Source organism: Vombatus ursinus, unplaced genomic scaffold (assembly GCF_900497805.2).
Source record: "Vombatus ursinus unplaced genomic scaffold, bare-nosed wombat genome assembly UNPS02014812.1, whole genome shotgun sequence".
In the NCBI taxonomy this organism is placed as follows: Eukaryota; Metazoa; Chordata; class Mammalia; order Diprotodontia; family Vombatidae; genus Vombatus; species Vombatus ursinus.
In genome coordinates this window covers 105858732-105876756 of record NW_020954590.1, presented here as the reverse complement: position 1 = coordinate 105876756, position 18025 = coordinate 105858732, and the positions used below count along the sequence as shown (strand labels likewise).

Genomic DNA, 18025 nt, shown 5'->3' with positions numbered 1-18025 from the left:
GAACTGATGGAGTCTGAATACAGATCAAAGCATACTATTTTTCACTTTCTTTAGTTTTTTCACACTTTTTTGGTTTTCTTTCACAACATGACTAATATGGAAATTTGTTTTGCATGATTGCACATGTATAACCTGTATCAAATTGCTTACCACCTCAGGGAGGGGACAGAGGAAGGGAGAAAATTTGGAACTTAAAATTTTTTAAAATGAATTTTTAAAATGAATTTTGTTTTGATGAATTAGGTTGTGATACCTAAGCTTGGGAGAGTAAAAACATGAAAAAAAATAATTGTAGGCCTATTTCCTTAACAAATATCAATGTAAAAATTTTAGATAAAACACTAGCAAGGAAATGACAGCAATATTTTTAAAAGATCATACATTCTGATGTATGATGTATGGTGATCATACATTCTGATGTATGAGGTATGGTGATCATGATCACCATATGGGAAAAATAAAATATTACTCAGAAAAATTAATTGGATAGTAAATCTAATCCTAAAGATTAAAAACAATAAAATAAACAAACTATTGGCTATTTTGAATTAAAAAAAAGAAGAAAACTAGGTTTACCAGTATAAAAAATTGAAAATTGAATGTACCACTAATGAAGCTTAAATTAGAACAATCATTAAGGTTATTTTGCCCAATTATATGCCAATAAAACTGATTAAGTGAAATGGATGAATATTTACAAAACTATAAATTTTCCAGATTAACAGAAGAAGAAATAGAATACTTAAATAACCCTGTTTTAGGAATGGAAGTTGAACAAGCCATAAATGAGCTCACCAAGGAAAAAAAATCCTTAGGACCAGATGAATTTACATATGAATTTTACCAAACATTTAAAGAACGATTAATTCCAATAATATATAAACTATTTGAAAAAAATAAGTAAAGAAGGAGTTCTACCAAATTCCTTGTGTGATAGAAATATTGTTTTGATACCTAAGCCAGGTAGAGCAAAAACATGAAAAAAAAAACTGTAGGCCAATTTCCTTAATAAATATCAATGTAAAAATTTTAAATAAAATACTAGCAAGGAAATGACAGCAATATATTAAAAAGATCTTACATTCTGACCAAGTGGGATTTATACCTGGAATGCAGAGCTAGTTCAGTATTAATGTAATTGACTAGATTGATAACAAAAACAATAAAAATCGTATTATCTCAATAAATGCAGAAGAATCTTTGTACAAAAATACAACACCCATTCCTATTAAAAATACTAGAAAGCATAGGAATCAATGGAGCTTTTCTTAAAATGATAAGTAGTATCTCTCTAAAATCAAGAGCAAGCAATCTGTAAGTGAGTATAAACAGGGAGCCTTCCCAGTAAGATCAGGGGTAAAGCAAGGCTGTTCATTATCATCACCGTTATTCAGTATTACATTAAAAATGCTAGCTGCAGCAATAAGACAAGAAAGAAATTGAAGAAGTAAGAATAGGCAATGAGGAAACAAAACTAACACTCTTTGCAGATGATGTGATGGTATATATTCAGAGAATCCTAGAGAATCAACCAAAATATAGCTGAAGCAATTAACAATTTTAGTGAAGTTTCAGGATATAAAATACCTTCATATAAATCATCAATATTTCTCTATTATCAATAAAACCCAGCAGGAAGAGATAGAGAAATTCCATTTAAAATAACTACAGACTACATAAAGTACTTGGGAGTCTACCTACCAAGACAAACCCAGGAACTCTATGAACACAATTATAAAACATTTCACACAAAGATATATCTAAACAACCGAGGAAGCATTAATTGATCATAGGTGGGCTGAACTAATAAAATAAAAATGACAATTTTATCTAAATTTGTTTACTTATTCAGAGCCATACCAATCAAACTATCAAAGAATTATTTCATAGATAACAAAAAAAAAATTCATCCTCGATGAGCAAAAGATCAAGAATATCAAGAGAACCAATGGGGGGGGGGGGGCACAGCCCTGAAGGAAGGTGGCCTAGTGGTACCAGATTTTAGACTATATTTCAAAGCAGTAATCATCAAAACAATCTGGTATTGGCTAAGAAATAGAGTGATAGATCAGTGGAATACTTTAGGTACATTTCCTATATAGTAATATAGTAATCTAGTTTTGATAAATCCAAAGATCCAAGCTTTTGGGGGAAGAATTCACTATTTGAAAAAAATTACTGGGAAGACTGGAAAACAGTTTAGCAGAAATAGGCATAGACTAACATCTTACCTCATATACCAAAATAAGGGCAAATTGGGTACATAATTTAGACATAAAAAGTGATACAAGCAAATTAGGGGAACATAGAAAATTTTACCTTTCAGATCTATGGATAAAGGAAGAGTTAATGACCAAACAAAAGTATGGTCATGGGAAGTATAATGGATAATTTTGATTATGTGAAAATAAAAAGGTTTTGCACAAACACAATCAGTGCAGCCAAAATTAAGAGAAAAGCAGGAAATTGGTAAATAACTTTAACAGCAAGTTTCTCTAATAAAGGCCTCATATTTCAAATATATAGGGAACTGAGTCAAATTTATAAAAATAATTATTCCTCAATTGATAAATGGCCAAAGAATATGAATAGGCAGTTTTCAGAAGAAGAAATAAAAGTTATCTATGGTTATATACAAAAGTCCTCTAAATCACAATTGATTAGAGAAATGCAATTAAAACACCTTTGAGTTCCCACCTGATGCCTTTCACATTGGTTAACATGACACAAAAGGAAAATGACAAATGCTGGAGGGGATGTAGAAAAACAGGGACACTAATATACTGTTGGTGGAGTTGTGAACTGGTCCAACAATTCTAGGGAACAATTTGGAACTATGCATTTAGGAATGGAAGTTGAACAAGCCATAAATGAGCTCACCAAGGAAAAAAAATCCAACTCCACCAACTATGCAAAACTGTGCATATCCTTTGACCCAGCAATACCACTACTAAATCTGTTATTCCAAAGAGATCAGATAAAAAGGAAAAGGATTCATGTACAAAAATACTTACACCAGCTCTTTTTGTGGTGTCAAAGAATTGGAAATTGAAGGGATGCCTATCAATTAAGGAATGGCTGGACAAGTTATGCTATGTGATTGTGATGGAATACTATTGTGCTATAAGAAATGATGAGCAGGATGGCTTCAGAAAAACCTGGGAAGACTTTTATGAACTGATGCAGAGTGAAGTGAGCACAACCAGGAGATCATTGTACACAGTAATAGCAATATTATAATGATCAACTGTGAAAGACTTAGCTACTCTGATCAATACTGTGATCCAAGATAATTACAAAGGATTCATGATGAAAAATGCTATCCACATCTAAAGAGAAAACTTGTGAACTCTGCAAATTGAAGTAGTTTTCACTTTTTTAATATTTCTTGCTTTTTTTTTTGCAACATGCAATTTGCAGTTGCTAATATAGAAATATTTTTCATGATTTCACATGTGTAATTGATATATCACTTGCTTTTTCAATGGTTGAGGGGGGCTGGATGGAAGGAGATAATTTGGAACTCAGAATTTAAAAAAAAAAAGCTAAAAGTAAGTAAATAAAAAATTTGGAAAAAATCTCAATAAGCCCTTGAATTTGGTCAAGCATCTTGGGGTAGTAGTAAAAGCATCCTGACTTTGCCCCATCGTAGCAAGACACTCTACCTTTCTAGGCCTCTGTTACCTAAGCTGTAAAATTAGGGGGTTGGATTATGTAATCTTTAAAGTAACATGACTATAGAAGGTATCTTAAAAATTTATGAGTTCTTAGATGGGGAAGGTGGTGAATCTGAAATCAAAGCATATTTTGGGGGCTAACTTTTTTTTATGGGACTAACTTTTGAACAGCATATTCTTCAACTAAGATTAGGACTTTTGGGAATTTGTAGCTATTTTACATAATGTCTTTAAATATATACAGGAGAAGATGGCCGATCCTTGGCAAGAATGCATGGATTATGCAATAACCCTAGCAAGAAAAGCCGGAGAGGTAAATTGGGTCACATATACATGGATGGGTACACAATTTATGTTGCTATTTTAAATGAGACTTTTTAAAAAGTTAGTGAAGCTCACTTTTCTTTTGGCTAAATATCACTTGAATTCAAAGAAATAAATGTTCCACCTCCTGGATTAAAAAACTACTACTACAATATGAAAAGATGACAGAGCTGAGTCTGACAAAGGACTCAGTTTTAGAAATTCATGAATTTATGATTATTGTATCTTAGAAAGAGTCTGGATGATATGATTTTCTAGTTCAATTCTACTAATTAGCCATGTGCCTTGGTAAATTACTCTTTTCTCTGGACCTCAGTTTCATCATCTATAAAATGATCAGCTCATCTATAAGGTTCTTCCAGCTGTAACTTTCTTTCCTTGATCTCTGAAGGCTAATTTTATGTAAATTAAAGGTTGATGGCTGTGGGTATTGTTGAGTACTACTTTCATGTTTTATACCATTTGTGTTTTTTTCTGGTTTTAAGTTGTTCATCTCTTTTCCATGTGTTCACTAAAAACAATCTCTTTAGGTGATTCGGGAAGCTTTAAAAAATGAGGTGGCTGTCATGATGAAGAGTTCTCCAGCAGATCTGGTTACAGCCACTGACCAGAAAGTTGAAAAAATGATGCTTTCTGCCATAAAGGAGAGGTTTCCTTCTCACAGGTATTTCTTCAATTTCAAGTATAGAATACAGAGTATAAATAATGCAGAAATAGAAACAGGTGGAGGCATAATTAAATTCCTTGGAACTTTTTTGAGTTGTTTTGTGTAGACCTCTGGTGAGGAAGTTCTTTATGCCAGTGCAGGTTGGAAGCTATTTTGCCACTTAAGCTCTTAGAGTGTTGCTTTCATTATTGAGTGGTTAAATGACCTACCCAGGGCCACACAGCTAGTGTGTGGGAGAGGTGGGATTTGAACCCAGGTCATCTTGATTTATAGGCCAGCTTTCTATCTTTTAGGGTATGTGGCCTCTCCTTCGAAATTTTGCTATTATATTATTTGTGGTGTAACATAATTTAGTATGAGACCAGTCTGTCTATCCTTGACCCATGAAAGAAACTGGAAGGGTAATGTGGACAAATGAAAGCTTTTGTGGAGGGCAGGGGGAAAGAACATGACAACTCAAATACATTATACAGGCTGAAAAGCACCCAGGAGAGAGGGAGAAGTTGAAGCTACTAGGGAGGAGGGAGATGAGTTTCAAATCAAGGCAGGAAGACTTTCATGTTGCAGGTAGAAGGAATTGCCTTTATGTGGGAGAGAAAGCCTTGGTTTCCTTTACCAGTATCCACTCGTAGCTGAGATCACAACCTTTTTGCATGAACAAAAACTATACCCTTAGCTATCAATTAGCAGACATTTATTAAGTATCTGTTGTGTTCCAGGCAGTGCTGTGCTCTGGGGATACCAGTACAAAGAGGGAAACAATTCTAGTAGAAGCTGGAAAGAAGAGCTTAGAAAAAGGATCATGGAGTTAGAGCTGGAAGAGACCTGAGAGGCCTCTGGTTTAACTCCCTCTTTTTTTTTTTTTTTTTTTTTTTAAATTAGGCAGTTGGGGTTAAGTGACTTGCCCAGGGTCGCACAGCTAGTAAGTGTGAAGTGTTTGGTCTGAGGCTGCATTTGAACTCAGGTCCTCCTGACTTCAGGGCCCATGCTCTATCCACTGCGCCACCTAGCTGCCCCCAACTCCCTCATTTTAAAGATGAGGAAACTTGCAGGCAAAGATAAAGTGACTTGCCAAGGATAATTATATTAAGTAGCTACAGAAATCTGTCCCTAGATTTCTCGGAGCATCTTGACTGAATCTTTCCTTTGCATTTATCTAAGTCTCCCCCCTTTTATTAGATGTTGGTCTCAAGTGTTACATCCTTTCCTTGTGTCACTGCGAGGTAACCCTGCGCCAGGCAGTAAATGTTGCTGAATTGAACTGAAGTAGAAGAAGAAGTTTTATAAAAGGACAGAGACACCACTGATGAGGGCACACAGTTGTTTACTTAAGATGCCTCCTTATTTTAGACTGATCCAGGCCGGGTGTCATGCGCACAGTGCCTTGAGTGAATGGTTTGATTTCAGGCTGATTCTTGTCCCTGTATTTTTGATGTTCTTCATGTTTTCTTCTTTGTATCTGATGCGCTTTTTAGCTCCTTGAACTCTGACTCACCTTAACTTTGCATTTATATTGAGCCCTGCTGTCTGTGTAAGAACTTGGACCAGCACAGAGTCAGATCTATATTCTTGCAGATCTTCCAGAAATAAAGAGGAGTAATAGCAGAAGAGTGTGCAGGCAGAAAGAGTGCTGGATATGGGGTTAGAGGAATTGGGTTCAAAATCCCTGCCTGGCTACTATAACCTGTTTGACACTAGGCAAGTCCTCTCTCAGGCCTTCATTTATTCATTTGTAAAATTAGACATTGAACTAGGTGCCAATTCTAAGTCTGTGATGTAAGTTTGTGAGATTTTGTGAGTAGACTGCTGAGTTTGTGAAATATGTTTAGGAAAATGAAAGTAAAATGAACTTGATAACATTTGATATTCTTATCCTTTAGTTTCATTGGTGAGGAATCAGTGGCTGCTGGGGAATACAGTGTCTTGACTGATAATCCCACATGGATAATTGATCCTATTGATGGAACTACTAACTTTGTTCATAGGTATGTACCACTCCAATAATACTGTTATCAATAAAATGCAAATTTTTGCCATGTTTTGTGATAGTCAAATTAATTAATCAGTATAAATGGCTTTGTAAGCATAGGTTTTATATAATATCAGCTATTTATTTGTCATTGTTATTAACAATTTTTTGTGTTGTATGCTGTTGGGGTTTTTGTTTTGGAATTCTAAAATTTTTAACATTCCACCATTTAGAAAAATGATTGTCCTGTTTAAGCTTCTTCAAAAAATAGCCAACTTTTACAAAAGAATGTTTAACATTGTTGTTTTTAATAAATACTATTTAATTTTCTCAATCAATTCTCAATCAGGAATGTAGTTATTAGCATTATAAAGCTGTTGTATATGTCACCAAATTGTCCCCTGGCTGTCCCAGATTGTGTCTTGGAACCAAATGAAAATTTAAATATGGAACAGCATGGCCTCCCAAAGTTTCAGTGTGTGCTGACAGATTAGGGGGTTAAAATGCATATGGGGAAGAGGGTAGTCAGAATAGACAGAATCTGGAAAGAATAGGGAGCTAGTACAGTTCAAAAGGAAGAGTAAATAGAAGAAGGGATTTCAGGGAAATATTACTAATTATTAGATAATTATTTTTAGATAATATTAAGATAATTGTAAGAATTATTATTAATGAGAATCAACCTTATTTTCCTTAAATGAGTAGATTTTTTTTTTTTAATCAGTGCGGGGGTAGGGGGGGCGTGGGGTGGGAAAGAGCTCGGGGAATCAAGAGACCTGGGTTAAATCTTTCTTCTGACAGTTATTACCTTTGTGACTTGGGCAAGTAACTTAGCTTCTATGGGCCTTAGTTTTCTCATCTGTAAAATGAGAAGTTGGACTTGATGGCCTTTTGAGGTCCATGAGGTCCATTGTAGTTGTAGATCTATGAACTTTGTCACTGTCTCTCATCTCTGTCTCTACATGCACATGCATATACTTGGCAAACAGTGGCTGTCTGGAGTCTATATAAAACTGTAAAATATTAACGCTTCTTATGGTTTAGGATATGTATGGAATTGAAGAACCTGGGTTCACGTCCTGGCCCTTTCATTTACTACCTATGTATGTGACCTTTGGCACGTCACTTCCATCTCCTTGGGTCTCAGTTTCCTCATCTATAAAAAGCAAGCCTTAGACAAGGAGACTTCTGTTGTTCCTTCCGGCCCTAAATATATGAACAATAAATAGCCTCAAAGGAGAATGTGTTTCTTAGACCTGTTTCCAATGCTCGGTGATACCCATGGCCCGGCATGTGCTGGAGCCAGCTTCTCTTGATTTTTGAGAGCCAATTACTATGTTTTCAGTGTGAGCATTTACACCTCAGAAATTGGCAAATGCTGCAGATCTAGGCTTAAGTTTCATTGATAGACTTAAGGAAGCAATGGAGAAAATGTCAATATTCAGATTATACTTAAAAGTATGTCATGAACTTCCCCCGATCCCCTACAAGGGCTCGTTATTAAAGATTTACCAGCACAGCTCTGCCAGTATCCTCCTTCCTTCTTTGTTGACCTCCTTTCAGGCATGAACTCAGTACTTTTCACATTTAATCCAGTTCTAATCTTTAAAGTGCTCTTGAATATTTTCCTGATCTTTTCTCTCTTCTGAGATAGCAGTTGATATCTACATGTTATTATTGTTGTGCTTCTATAGTTAAGACTTTTTTTTGGCCTGGTCCTCTGATTTCATCAGTGCAGGGCTTTCTGGTATGGCAACTCTCTTCAGTGATACAAGTCAATGATTTGTCTGATATTTAGTCTCAGAGAATTTCCTGGGGGTCCTGAGAGGTTAAATGAGTTGCCCTTGGTTACATAGATATGTGCCAGAAATAGGATTGGAATCCAGTTCTTCCTGACTCTTGTAGATAAGATGAATGTGGAATGCTGAATAGCCAGTTCTGATTTTTGTTACAACTCCTCCCAGAAGTGGCATTTTGGTTCAGCAAAGTCAGCAGCAGTTTGTTCAACAAAGTTCAGTGTTAATCCTATATCTGAGTTGTGTTAAATACCTGGTATTGAGTAGTAGCATTGAGGCTTTGCTGGAATGTAAAGAAGTCTTTTGTTTTGAGTTGTAAAATTACAAAAAACTAGTCATTTTACCCTCCTAATAGTTTAAAGTGATTCTGAAACAGTTGTAGTGGCAATGTATGTGTCAACTTGTTCAAGTCAAGTCAGCGGCGTTTATTAAGTGTCTGCTATGTGCCAGGTACTGTGCTAAGAACTGAAGATACAAAGAAAGGCAAAAATAGTTCCTGTTTTCAAGGAGCTCACAGACTAATGAGGGAAACAACATGCAAACAGTTATGTACAAATGATATATACAGAATAAATTGGGAGAAGGCATTAAGATTAAGGAGGACTGGAAAAGGCTTCTTGCAGAAGGCAGAACTTTAGTTGAGTCCTGAAGGAAGCCAGGGATGCCAGGAGGCATGGATGAAGAGGGAAAGCATTCTAGGTATGGGAGACAGCCAGTAAAAATTCCCAGAATCAGGAAATGGAGACTGGTGTCACTGGATTGCAGAGCATAGTGTTGGGGGACAGGGTAGGGAGTAAGGTCTAAGAAGACTGGAAATGTGGGTGCCATATTCTAAAGGTCTTTGCTGCTGCTGTTTGTTCTTCGTTGTCAAAGAGGACTATATGTCTTTAAAAACCAAACAGAGGATTTTATATTTGATCCTAGAGATAATGGAGAGCCACAGGAATTTATTGAATAGAGGAATATCATAGTCAGACCTGCACTTTGGGATGATCAGTTTGACAGCTGACTGGAAGAGGAACTGGTTTGGGGAGAGATGAGGTAGGGAGACCAATTAGCAGGCTATTGCAAATAGTTCAGATGTGAGGCGATGAGAGCCTGTACCAACGTGATGGCAGTGTCAGAAGAGAGAAGGGAGTACACACCAAAGATATTACAAATGTTAAAGGCATTTATTAAGCCTTTAGGACTTAATAGGACAAGATTTGGCAACTGATGGGATATAGGATGAGAGAGTGAGAAGTTGAGGGTGACCTCTAGGTTGTCAGCTTGGGTGACTGAGAGGATGATGGTACCCTTGACAATAATAGGAAAGTTGGGAAGAGGGGAGGGTTTGGAGGGAAAGATCAGTTCAGTTTTGGACATGTAGAGTTCAGGATGTCTATGAATAGACATCCAGTTCAAAATGTCTACTAGGCAATTGGAGATGTGAACCTGGAGGTTAGTAGAAAGGTTAAGGCTGGACACATAGATCTGAGAATCATCTTCACAGAGACAATAATTGAGTCCATTGGTGTTGATGAGCTCACTGAGTGAAACAGTACATACAGAGAAGAGGGACAGGCTTTATGTCTCCTTTATTTACCATGTACCCTGGGGGATACCAAGCCTTATCAGATGCAACCATAGGCCAGCTCTTGCATCTTGCCTTTATAAAGGGCATACTTCCATACCATACGTACATTTCACTACGGAAAGCTTTTAATCTGTTGTTTCTTTAATGATGTAAATGTTATCACCCACCAAATTGAGAATTGTCCTGATAATAAAAGTGGAATGCTACTAGTATTAAAATTATAGTTCCATAAGGAAAGAAAGCAGAGTCTGGTTATAGAGCCAAAAAATCATTTATTATTTTTAAAAATATATTTTATTGATAACAGTTTACCCTTTCATCTCTGTCATTCTGGGGGAATTCCCTTTTCCCCCCATCTACAACCTGAATTCTCATAACAAAGGAAAACAGTTAAGTAAAAATATCAGTAGTCAACAGTCAGTCAACTAGCATTTATTAAGCTTTTACCATGTGGCTAGCATGGCGCTAAATGATAAAGATACAAGTACTTATAGAAAGAAATACAGTCCCTACCTTCAAGGAGCTTACATTCTAATGAGGGAATAAGCATAAAAGGACTCCAAGAGGAAGAGAGGAGGGGCAGGGAGAGAAAAGTACTCCCAGTCAGAGGTAGAGGCACTAGGGTGGAGGTATTTCTAATGTGTGGATTCTAGGATTGTAGTGAGGCCTCAGGATGAAGTGTTGAGGCTTGGTAGAAGAAGTCCCACCTGACCCTGTATATAATATTGTCCCCTGGTGATTCTCTGCCTCTCTGCTGTGAGGAAAGAGGTATTTTTCATTACCTGTTCTCCTAAACCATTGTTGTTGTTTTTTCGTTATTATTCAATAAACATTTATTAAGCACTTACTAAATGTCAGGCACTCAGCTAAGCACTGGATGCAAAAAGAGGCAAAAGATAGTTCTTTCCTTCAAGAAGCTTATAAGTTAATGGGAGAGACAACAAGGATACAAATATATATATATAAAGCAAGCTAAATAGGAAATAGTTAAAAGAGGAAGGCACTGGAATTGAGAGGTATTAGGGACTTCCTGTAGAAGGAGGAATTTTAGCTGGTAAGGAAGGAAAGGAGATCAGTAGTTAGAGAGGAGGAGGGAGAGCATTCCAGGCATGGGGGAGGGGGGCAGCCAGAGAAAATGCTTGGAGTCAAGAGATAAAATGTCTTTGTGCAGGGGTGGGAAACCTGTAGCCTCGAGGCCACATGTGGCCTTCTAGGTCCTTGGGTGCAGCCTTTTCACTGAGTCCAAGTTTTACAGAACACTTCCTTTTATTAAGGGGATTTGTTCTGTGAAGTTTGGATTCACTCAGAGGGCTGCATTTGAGGACCTAGAGGGCCACATGTGGCCTCAAGGCCAAACGTTCCCCACCCCTGTCTTTGTGGAATACCCAGGAGGTCAGGATCACTGGATTGAAGAGTACTTGTTGAGGAGGAATGTGTAAGAAGATTGGAAAGATAGAAGGGAGTTAAATTATAAAAGGGTTTGAATGCCAAACAGAGCATTTTGTATTTGCTCTTAAAGGCTAGAGGGAGTTTATTGAGTGGGAGTGGGGTTAACATGATCAGACCAGTACTTTAGAAAAATCACTTTAGTGGCTGAATGGAGGATAAATTTGAGTAGGGAGAGACTTGAGGCAGGCACGCACAGCAGGCTATTACAGTAATCCACGTGTGAGGTGATGAGGGCCTACACTAGAGTGGTAACAATGTATGAGGAGAGAGGGGGACTTCCTCGGGAAATACTGCAAAAGTAAAACTAATAGTGCTTGGCAATAGCTTGGACATGGAAGGGTAAGAGATAATGAGGAACCCTGGATGACTCCTAGGTTGTGAGTCTGAGGGACTGGGAGAATGGTGTTGCCTTCTAAAGTTAAAGGGAAATTAATAAGGAGGGAAGATTTAGGGTGCAAGATAATGAATTCTGTTTTGGACATATTGAGTTTAAGATATCTACTGGACATCCAAGTTTGAGATGTCTGAAAAGCAGTTAGAGTTGCAAGATTGGAGGTCAGCAGAGAGTTTGGGGCAGGAAAGATAGAATGGAGAATCATCTGCATGAAGATGGTGATTAAATCCATGAGACCTGATGAAATCACCAAGTGAAGTAGTGTAGAGGGAGAACAGAAGAGGGCCCAGGACAGAACACTGTGGGACACCTACAGTTAGAGGACATGATCTGGATGAGGATCCAGCAAAGGAAACTGAGAAAGAGCAGTCTGATAGGGGGGAGAAAAAACAGAAGAGAGTGGTATCCTGGAAACCTAGAGAAAAGAGAGTATCAGGGAAGAGAGCGTGATCAACAGAGTCAAAGACTACAGAGAAGGAGAGAATGAGCATTGAGAAAGGCCATTGGATTTGACAACTAAGAGAATAACTTTGGAGAGAGCAGTTTAAGTGGAATGATAAGTTTGGAAGCCAGATCATAAGGGGTTAAGAAGAGAGTGAGAAGAAAGTAGAAAAGTTTAGCTACAAAGGGCAGAAGAGATATAGGATGATAGTTAAAAGGGATAGAAGGATCAAATGAGAATTTTTTCAGGATAGAGGAGTCATAGGCAACAGAACATGAGCCAGTAAGAGAGGGAGAGACTGAAAATAAGTGAAAGAGTGGGAATGAGAGAAGGGGCAATCTTTTGGAGGAGAAAAGATAGAATAAATCACTTGAGCAGAGTGGTAAGCCTTGGTAAGGAGTATGGCCACTTCATCGTGTGAGACAAGGGTGAAGGAAGAGATAATGACAGAAGGCTTCTGAGTGATAAGAGATGAGGAAGAGGGATTTCATGGAGAATGGCCTCAGTTTTTTCTGTAAAATGTGAGTTGAAATTTTCAACTGAGAGAATGATTTTCGTTTAGTGATGTTTTCAGTCACTTTTTAAAAATTCAAAATAATTTTTTTGTTACATTTTAAGTTCCAAACTGTCTCCCTCCCTTCTTACTGCCTTTGACCCCACCCTACACTAGAGGTCACCACTTGACACAGATACGTGTGTGTGTGTGTGTGTGTGTGTGTGTGTGTGTGTGTGTGTATGTAAACTCATACCATGCATACTATTTTCCTTCATAGGTCTTTTGTAGTTGATTTGAATATTTATAATAGCTTAGTTTTTCACAGTTAATTCTTCAAACAAAGTTGCTGTTCTTGTATACAATGTTCTCTTGTTTCTTGTATACTCATTTCACTCTTCATTATTTCATTCAAATCTTTCCATGTTTTTCTAAAATCAACCTGCTCATCATTTCTTACAGCACAGTAGTATTCCATCATAGTCATATACCACAGGTTGTTTAGCCATTTCCCACTTGTTGGGCATCTTTCAATTTCCAGTTCTTTGCCACCACAAAGAGAGCTGCTATAAATACTTTAGAACATATAGGTTCTTTTCTTTTTTCCCTGATCACCATGGGAAATAGACCTAATAGTGCTATTGCTGGGTCAAAGGATATACACAGTTTTAAAACTCTTGGGACATAATTCCAAATTGCTCTTCAGAATGATTGGATAAGTTCACAGTTCCACTAACAGTGTATTAGTGTATCAGTTTTTCATATCTCTTCCAACATTTGTCATTTCCCCTTCTATCATTTCAACCAATTTGATAGGTATCAGATTATATCTCGGTTGTTTTAATTTGCATTTCTTTAATCAATAATGATTTAGAGTATTTATATATGAATATATATAGTTTTGATTTCTTATTCCAAAAATTGCCTGTTCATATCCTTTGACCATTTATCAATTGGGGAATGACAGTGACTCATATTCTTATAAATTTGGCAAAGTTCTCTATATATTTGAGATACGAGACCTTTACCTGAGAAACTGTCTATAAAATTCCCCCCCTCCAATTTTCTGCTTACCTTTTGATCTTGGCTACATTGGTTTTATTTGTACAAAATCTTTTTAATTTAATGTAATCAAATTAACTATTTTACATCTTACAGTGCTCTCTATGTCTTTGTTTATTCCCAAATTCTCCTATCCATAACTATGATATGCAATAAGTTCCATTGGTCACTCTTTTAAAAAAATTCATTTGTTATTATGAACTTAGCAAACATGATCACTGTCATAAGCAAAGAAGCAGAAAAAGATGATTATGTATTAAATTGTGAATCTCTGTTGTTGTCAACCATTAACAAATTCAAAACGTAGTTCCAAAACTACCCTGCTTATCTTTGTCTCTTTCTGAAATGTCTTTTGTTCTCTTCTGTAAATTTGAAATATGTTTTATTGGTATTTTTTCTTTCTTTTTTTTGAAATCACTATCACTGCCCTCTTTTTTTCTCCTCAAAATCTAAAAGTTCTTCTTTGTGACAGATAAGTAGAGTCAGGTAAAAGGAATCAGCACATTAGACATGCCAAAAAATGTATATTTCATTCTTTACCTCTAGTTCATCACTTTTCTGTTTATACTTAGTATACATAATCTTGGAGATACTTGGAAAAAATTCGTTTTTAAAAATTCAGTAGTCCTGAGAAGCAGATAAAAAAAATTAACTTTTAATTTGAAATAAAGTCAGAGTAGATCAAGACTATATGTGGAAGAAATATGTTCTCCAATTTTATTAGGTCATTTTAGAATACAGTTAAAAGGTTATTAATAAATGTATCATACTGTGATTTTTCTTCGGTAGAAAAAAAGCACATAGTATTTTGTCTTTTTTCTGTATTATATGAAACTATCAGCATAGAGTTGTGTATAGTTTTACAATAAGGTCTGACCAAGAAATCTTATTTATTTTGAATATTTGTTATCTTTCTTGTTTTTATTTTTTTAAAGATTTCCATTTGTAGCTGTTTCCATTGGCTTTGTTGTGGGAAAAAAGGTATGTAGGCATTTAAAATTTATAGGCATTGAAATCTGTCTTGAATTATGTATTATTACTTTCTTGGGAAAAGATTTCTAAGTTTTACTGCAATAAAATTTGGGCTAATGTATATGTATGAACGATATAATGGTACCTACTTAGTATTATAAATGACAATAATTGTTAATTATTACATATCTTTGCAGTGAAGAAAATTAGAATTAGCCTTCAAATATTTTAATAAGTTCTGAGGAAAATATATGGAATCTTTGCTTAGTTTAAATCTGTTTATTTAATTTTGTAAATGAGAACTTTTTAAACAAAGATAAGGAAGGATTGACTTCAGAGGTGACTTGATAGATTTTGAGTGGATATAAAGGATTTCCTGACAAGGGAGTATTATGAAACATTAGAATTAACTTTTATGTTAGGCCTTTGTCACCAGATTAATTTGCTGATATTCATTGTGCACCTGTTGCATACAAAGTAAAATGGGTATAAGAAAGAAATATAATACTTCGCCCCTACTTACCAGGAATTTACATTAAGTGAGGAGGTAATACATATGTTAAAATACAAAGCACTTTGTAACAAAAAGGAATGGATGATGGTAGATTCAAGAATTCAGAAGGAGAAGTAGTCTAGACTCTGGATAATTAAGGAAGAGGTCATTGAGGAGATGCTATTTGAACTGGATAGGATTTGAATCGGTAGAAGTGGGGACAGTATTTGGGGAACAGAAAAGAGATTAGAAATAAGGGCACAAAGGTGGAAAAATAAAAGGTATGTTCACAGTATGAGGACTCCTAGAACAGTTTGGCTGAAATGGAGGTTTTGTGTAGAGGACTAATGCAAGAGAAAAGGAAGAGAAGGTAGGGAGAATAGACTGAGAGTTAGAAGGTGTGTTAGAGGTCATCTAGTTCAACCACTTCAGTTTATAGATAAAGAAATAAGCTTCAGAGATGTTAAGTGGTTTACTCCTTGACAGACCTGAGATTACTAGGTCCTTTGACTCCTTATTGTGTTTTACAGTTTATCTACCACACTGCCTCTTTTAGCTTGGAGCCATATTAGAAAGAATCTTGGGGTTTATATTCTGGTGGTTTTTTTTTTTGTTTTTTGTTTGTTTGTTTTGGGGTCTTTTTTACTAGGCACTGGGGTTAAGTGACTTGCCCAAGGTCACACAGCTAGTAAGTGTTAAGTGTCTGAGGCCGAATTTGAACTCAGGTCTTCCTGACTCCAGGACTGGTGCTCTATCCACTGCGCCACCATGCTGCCCCTGGGGTTTATATTCTGGAGATGGGAAACTGTTGGAGATTTTTGAAGAAGGAAGTGACATTAGCAAATTAATATTTTAAGAAGATCATTCTGGTAGCAGTGAGTAGCATAGATTGGAGAGGTGATCCCTTATCAGGATCATGCATAGATTATTATGGGTTATTCCTCTTGGGTCCCCTTTTATTTATCTTAGTTTCTCAGATAGATTGTAAACTCCTAACAGTGGATTCAGTCTTAGAATTGCTTTTTATTCTCCTTTATAACCTAGCATGTGTAGTACTTACATCAGTCAGTGAGCATTTATTAAGATTCTACTATGTACTAGGCACTGCGCTAATCTCTGTGGGTGATGCAAAGAAAGTTCTTGTTTTCAAGGAGCTTCCATTTTAATAAGGGCGATCACATACAAATGTACTCTCAATGAATATACACTGACTGATTAATAATAATGAGGCCTTTGGAGCTGGGCAGGTCTTATATGTTATTGATTGGTTTACATAGGAAGCCTGAGGGAAGCTTCAGGAAATTTCTATAACTAGTTTAAGCCAGGGAGCTTGACTTAGAGAAGTAATGTGTATAGGGCCTAAACTTCCAGTTTGGAATCATGGATAAGAAAAGACCTTCCCTCCTAAACTTCTCAATTTATAGGAAGCCAAGAGACAGAACGAAAGTGAGGGAAGAACATAGGATCCAGGAGAGGGCACTTTTCTAGAAAAGTGGCAAGGAGCTTTGGAATAGGCTGGAGGACTCTGGGCAAGTCACTTAACCTTTTAGTGCCCCAGGAAGTGCCTCTTGTTCTGAGTTGGTAGAAGGAGTTTTCTTATTTTTTTTAAATATATATACATGTATATGTATATGTGTATATATATATATTTATTTATTTATTTTGTTAAATATTTCCCAATTAATATGTAAAAAATTTTTTAACATTCATTTCTTAAAAATTTTGAGTTCCAAATTTTCTTTATCCCTTCTGTCTCTCCCCACTTCTTGAGAAGGCAAGCAGTTTGATATTGATTATAGTAGCCATATTGCAAAAGAAAACACAGTCCAAAAAAAAACCAAAAATAAAGAAAGTAAAAAGATTTTCAGGAATTTTCTATATCAGTGAAATCACTGGTCAGATCACCAAAACAATTATATGTAAATATATTCTCTTGTTACTGAAAATTTCCTTAAGAATAATACACACTGAGTTCAGTGTTATACTTTTGTAATTCTTTCTCTTCTGTAGATGGAATTTGGAGTTGTATACAGTTGTATAGAAGATAAAATGTATACTGGCAGGAAAGGAAAAGGGGCTTTTTGCAATGATCAGAAACTTCAGGTGTCAGGACAAGAAGGTAAGTTTATTAAATAATTTTTGGTGGGAGAGAGAAAATAGATGATTAATTCAGAAGGCTTTGAATTATTTTTATGATAATATTTTGAATTCTCCAAATGATAAAGCCCAATAAATATCAGTGCAATTATGTACAAGGTTTTGCTAGAAGCTAGAAATTTAAAAAAAAAATGAAAGTGACATGATCCCTGCCTACAAAAAGCTTCTAGAGTCTAATGAGGGGAAAAGATAATACCTATATGTACATGTATATGTGTGTGTATATGCATATACACACATATGTAAAGTTAAGTCAATATAATTCAGAGTAAAATATAATAAGGGCAAAGCAAAGATCTAGACAGAGTACTGTAAGAAAATTCAAAAAGGGAGAGATTATTTTCAGTTAGTAAAATCAGGGAAGACTCAATCAACAGGCATTTATCAGGTACCTGTTATGTGCCAGGTACTGGGCTTAGTGCTGGGGGAAACAAAGATAAGAATGAAACAGATATGATGGTATCTGAACTGGGCTTTGAAGGATGAGAAGGATTCTAGCCAAAAGCTGGCAAAGTTAGAGGGAGGAGCACTCCATTCATCAGTGATGAATTGTG

The 18025-nt window shown here is 36.0% G+C and overlaps 1 protein-coding gene across 3 annotated transcripts in view; it reads left to right on the top strand.

The window, feature by feature from the left end:
- LOC114054301 (inositol monophosphatase 1) overlaps positions 1–18025 on the top strand; it is a 45423-nt gene that overhangs the window by 21342 nt on the left and 6056 nt on the right. For all 3 annotated transcript variants that reach the window (XM_027877507.1, XM_027877508.1, XM_027877506.1), the window contains 5 exons: positions 3922–3990; positions 4532–4665; positions 6549–6653; positions 14785–14830; positions 17325–17433. In XM_027877507.1, coding sequence (XP_027733308.1) covers positions 3928–3990; positions 4532–4665; positions 6549–6653; positions 14785–14830; positions 17325–17433 — 457 coding nt within the window. In that variant the 5' untranslated portion in view covers positions 3922–3927. The remainder of the gene's footprint in view (positions 1–3921; positions 3991–4531; positions 4666–6548; positions 6654–14784; positions 14831–17324; positions 17434–18025) is intronic.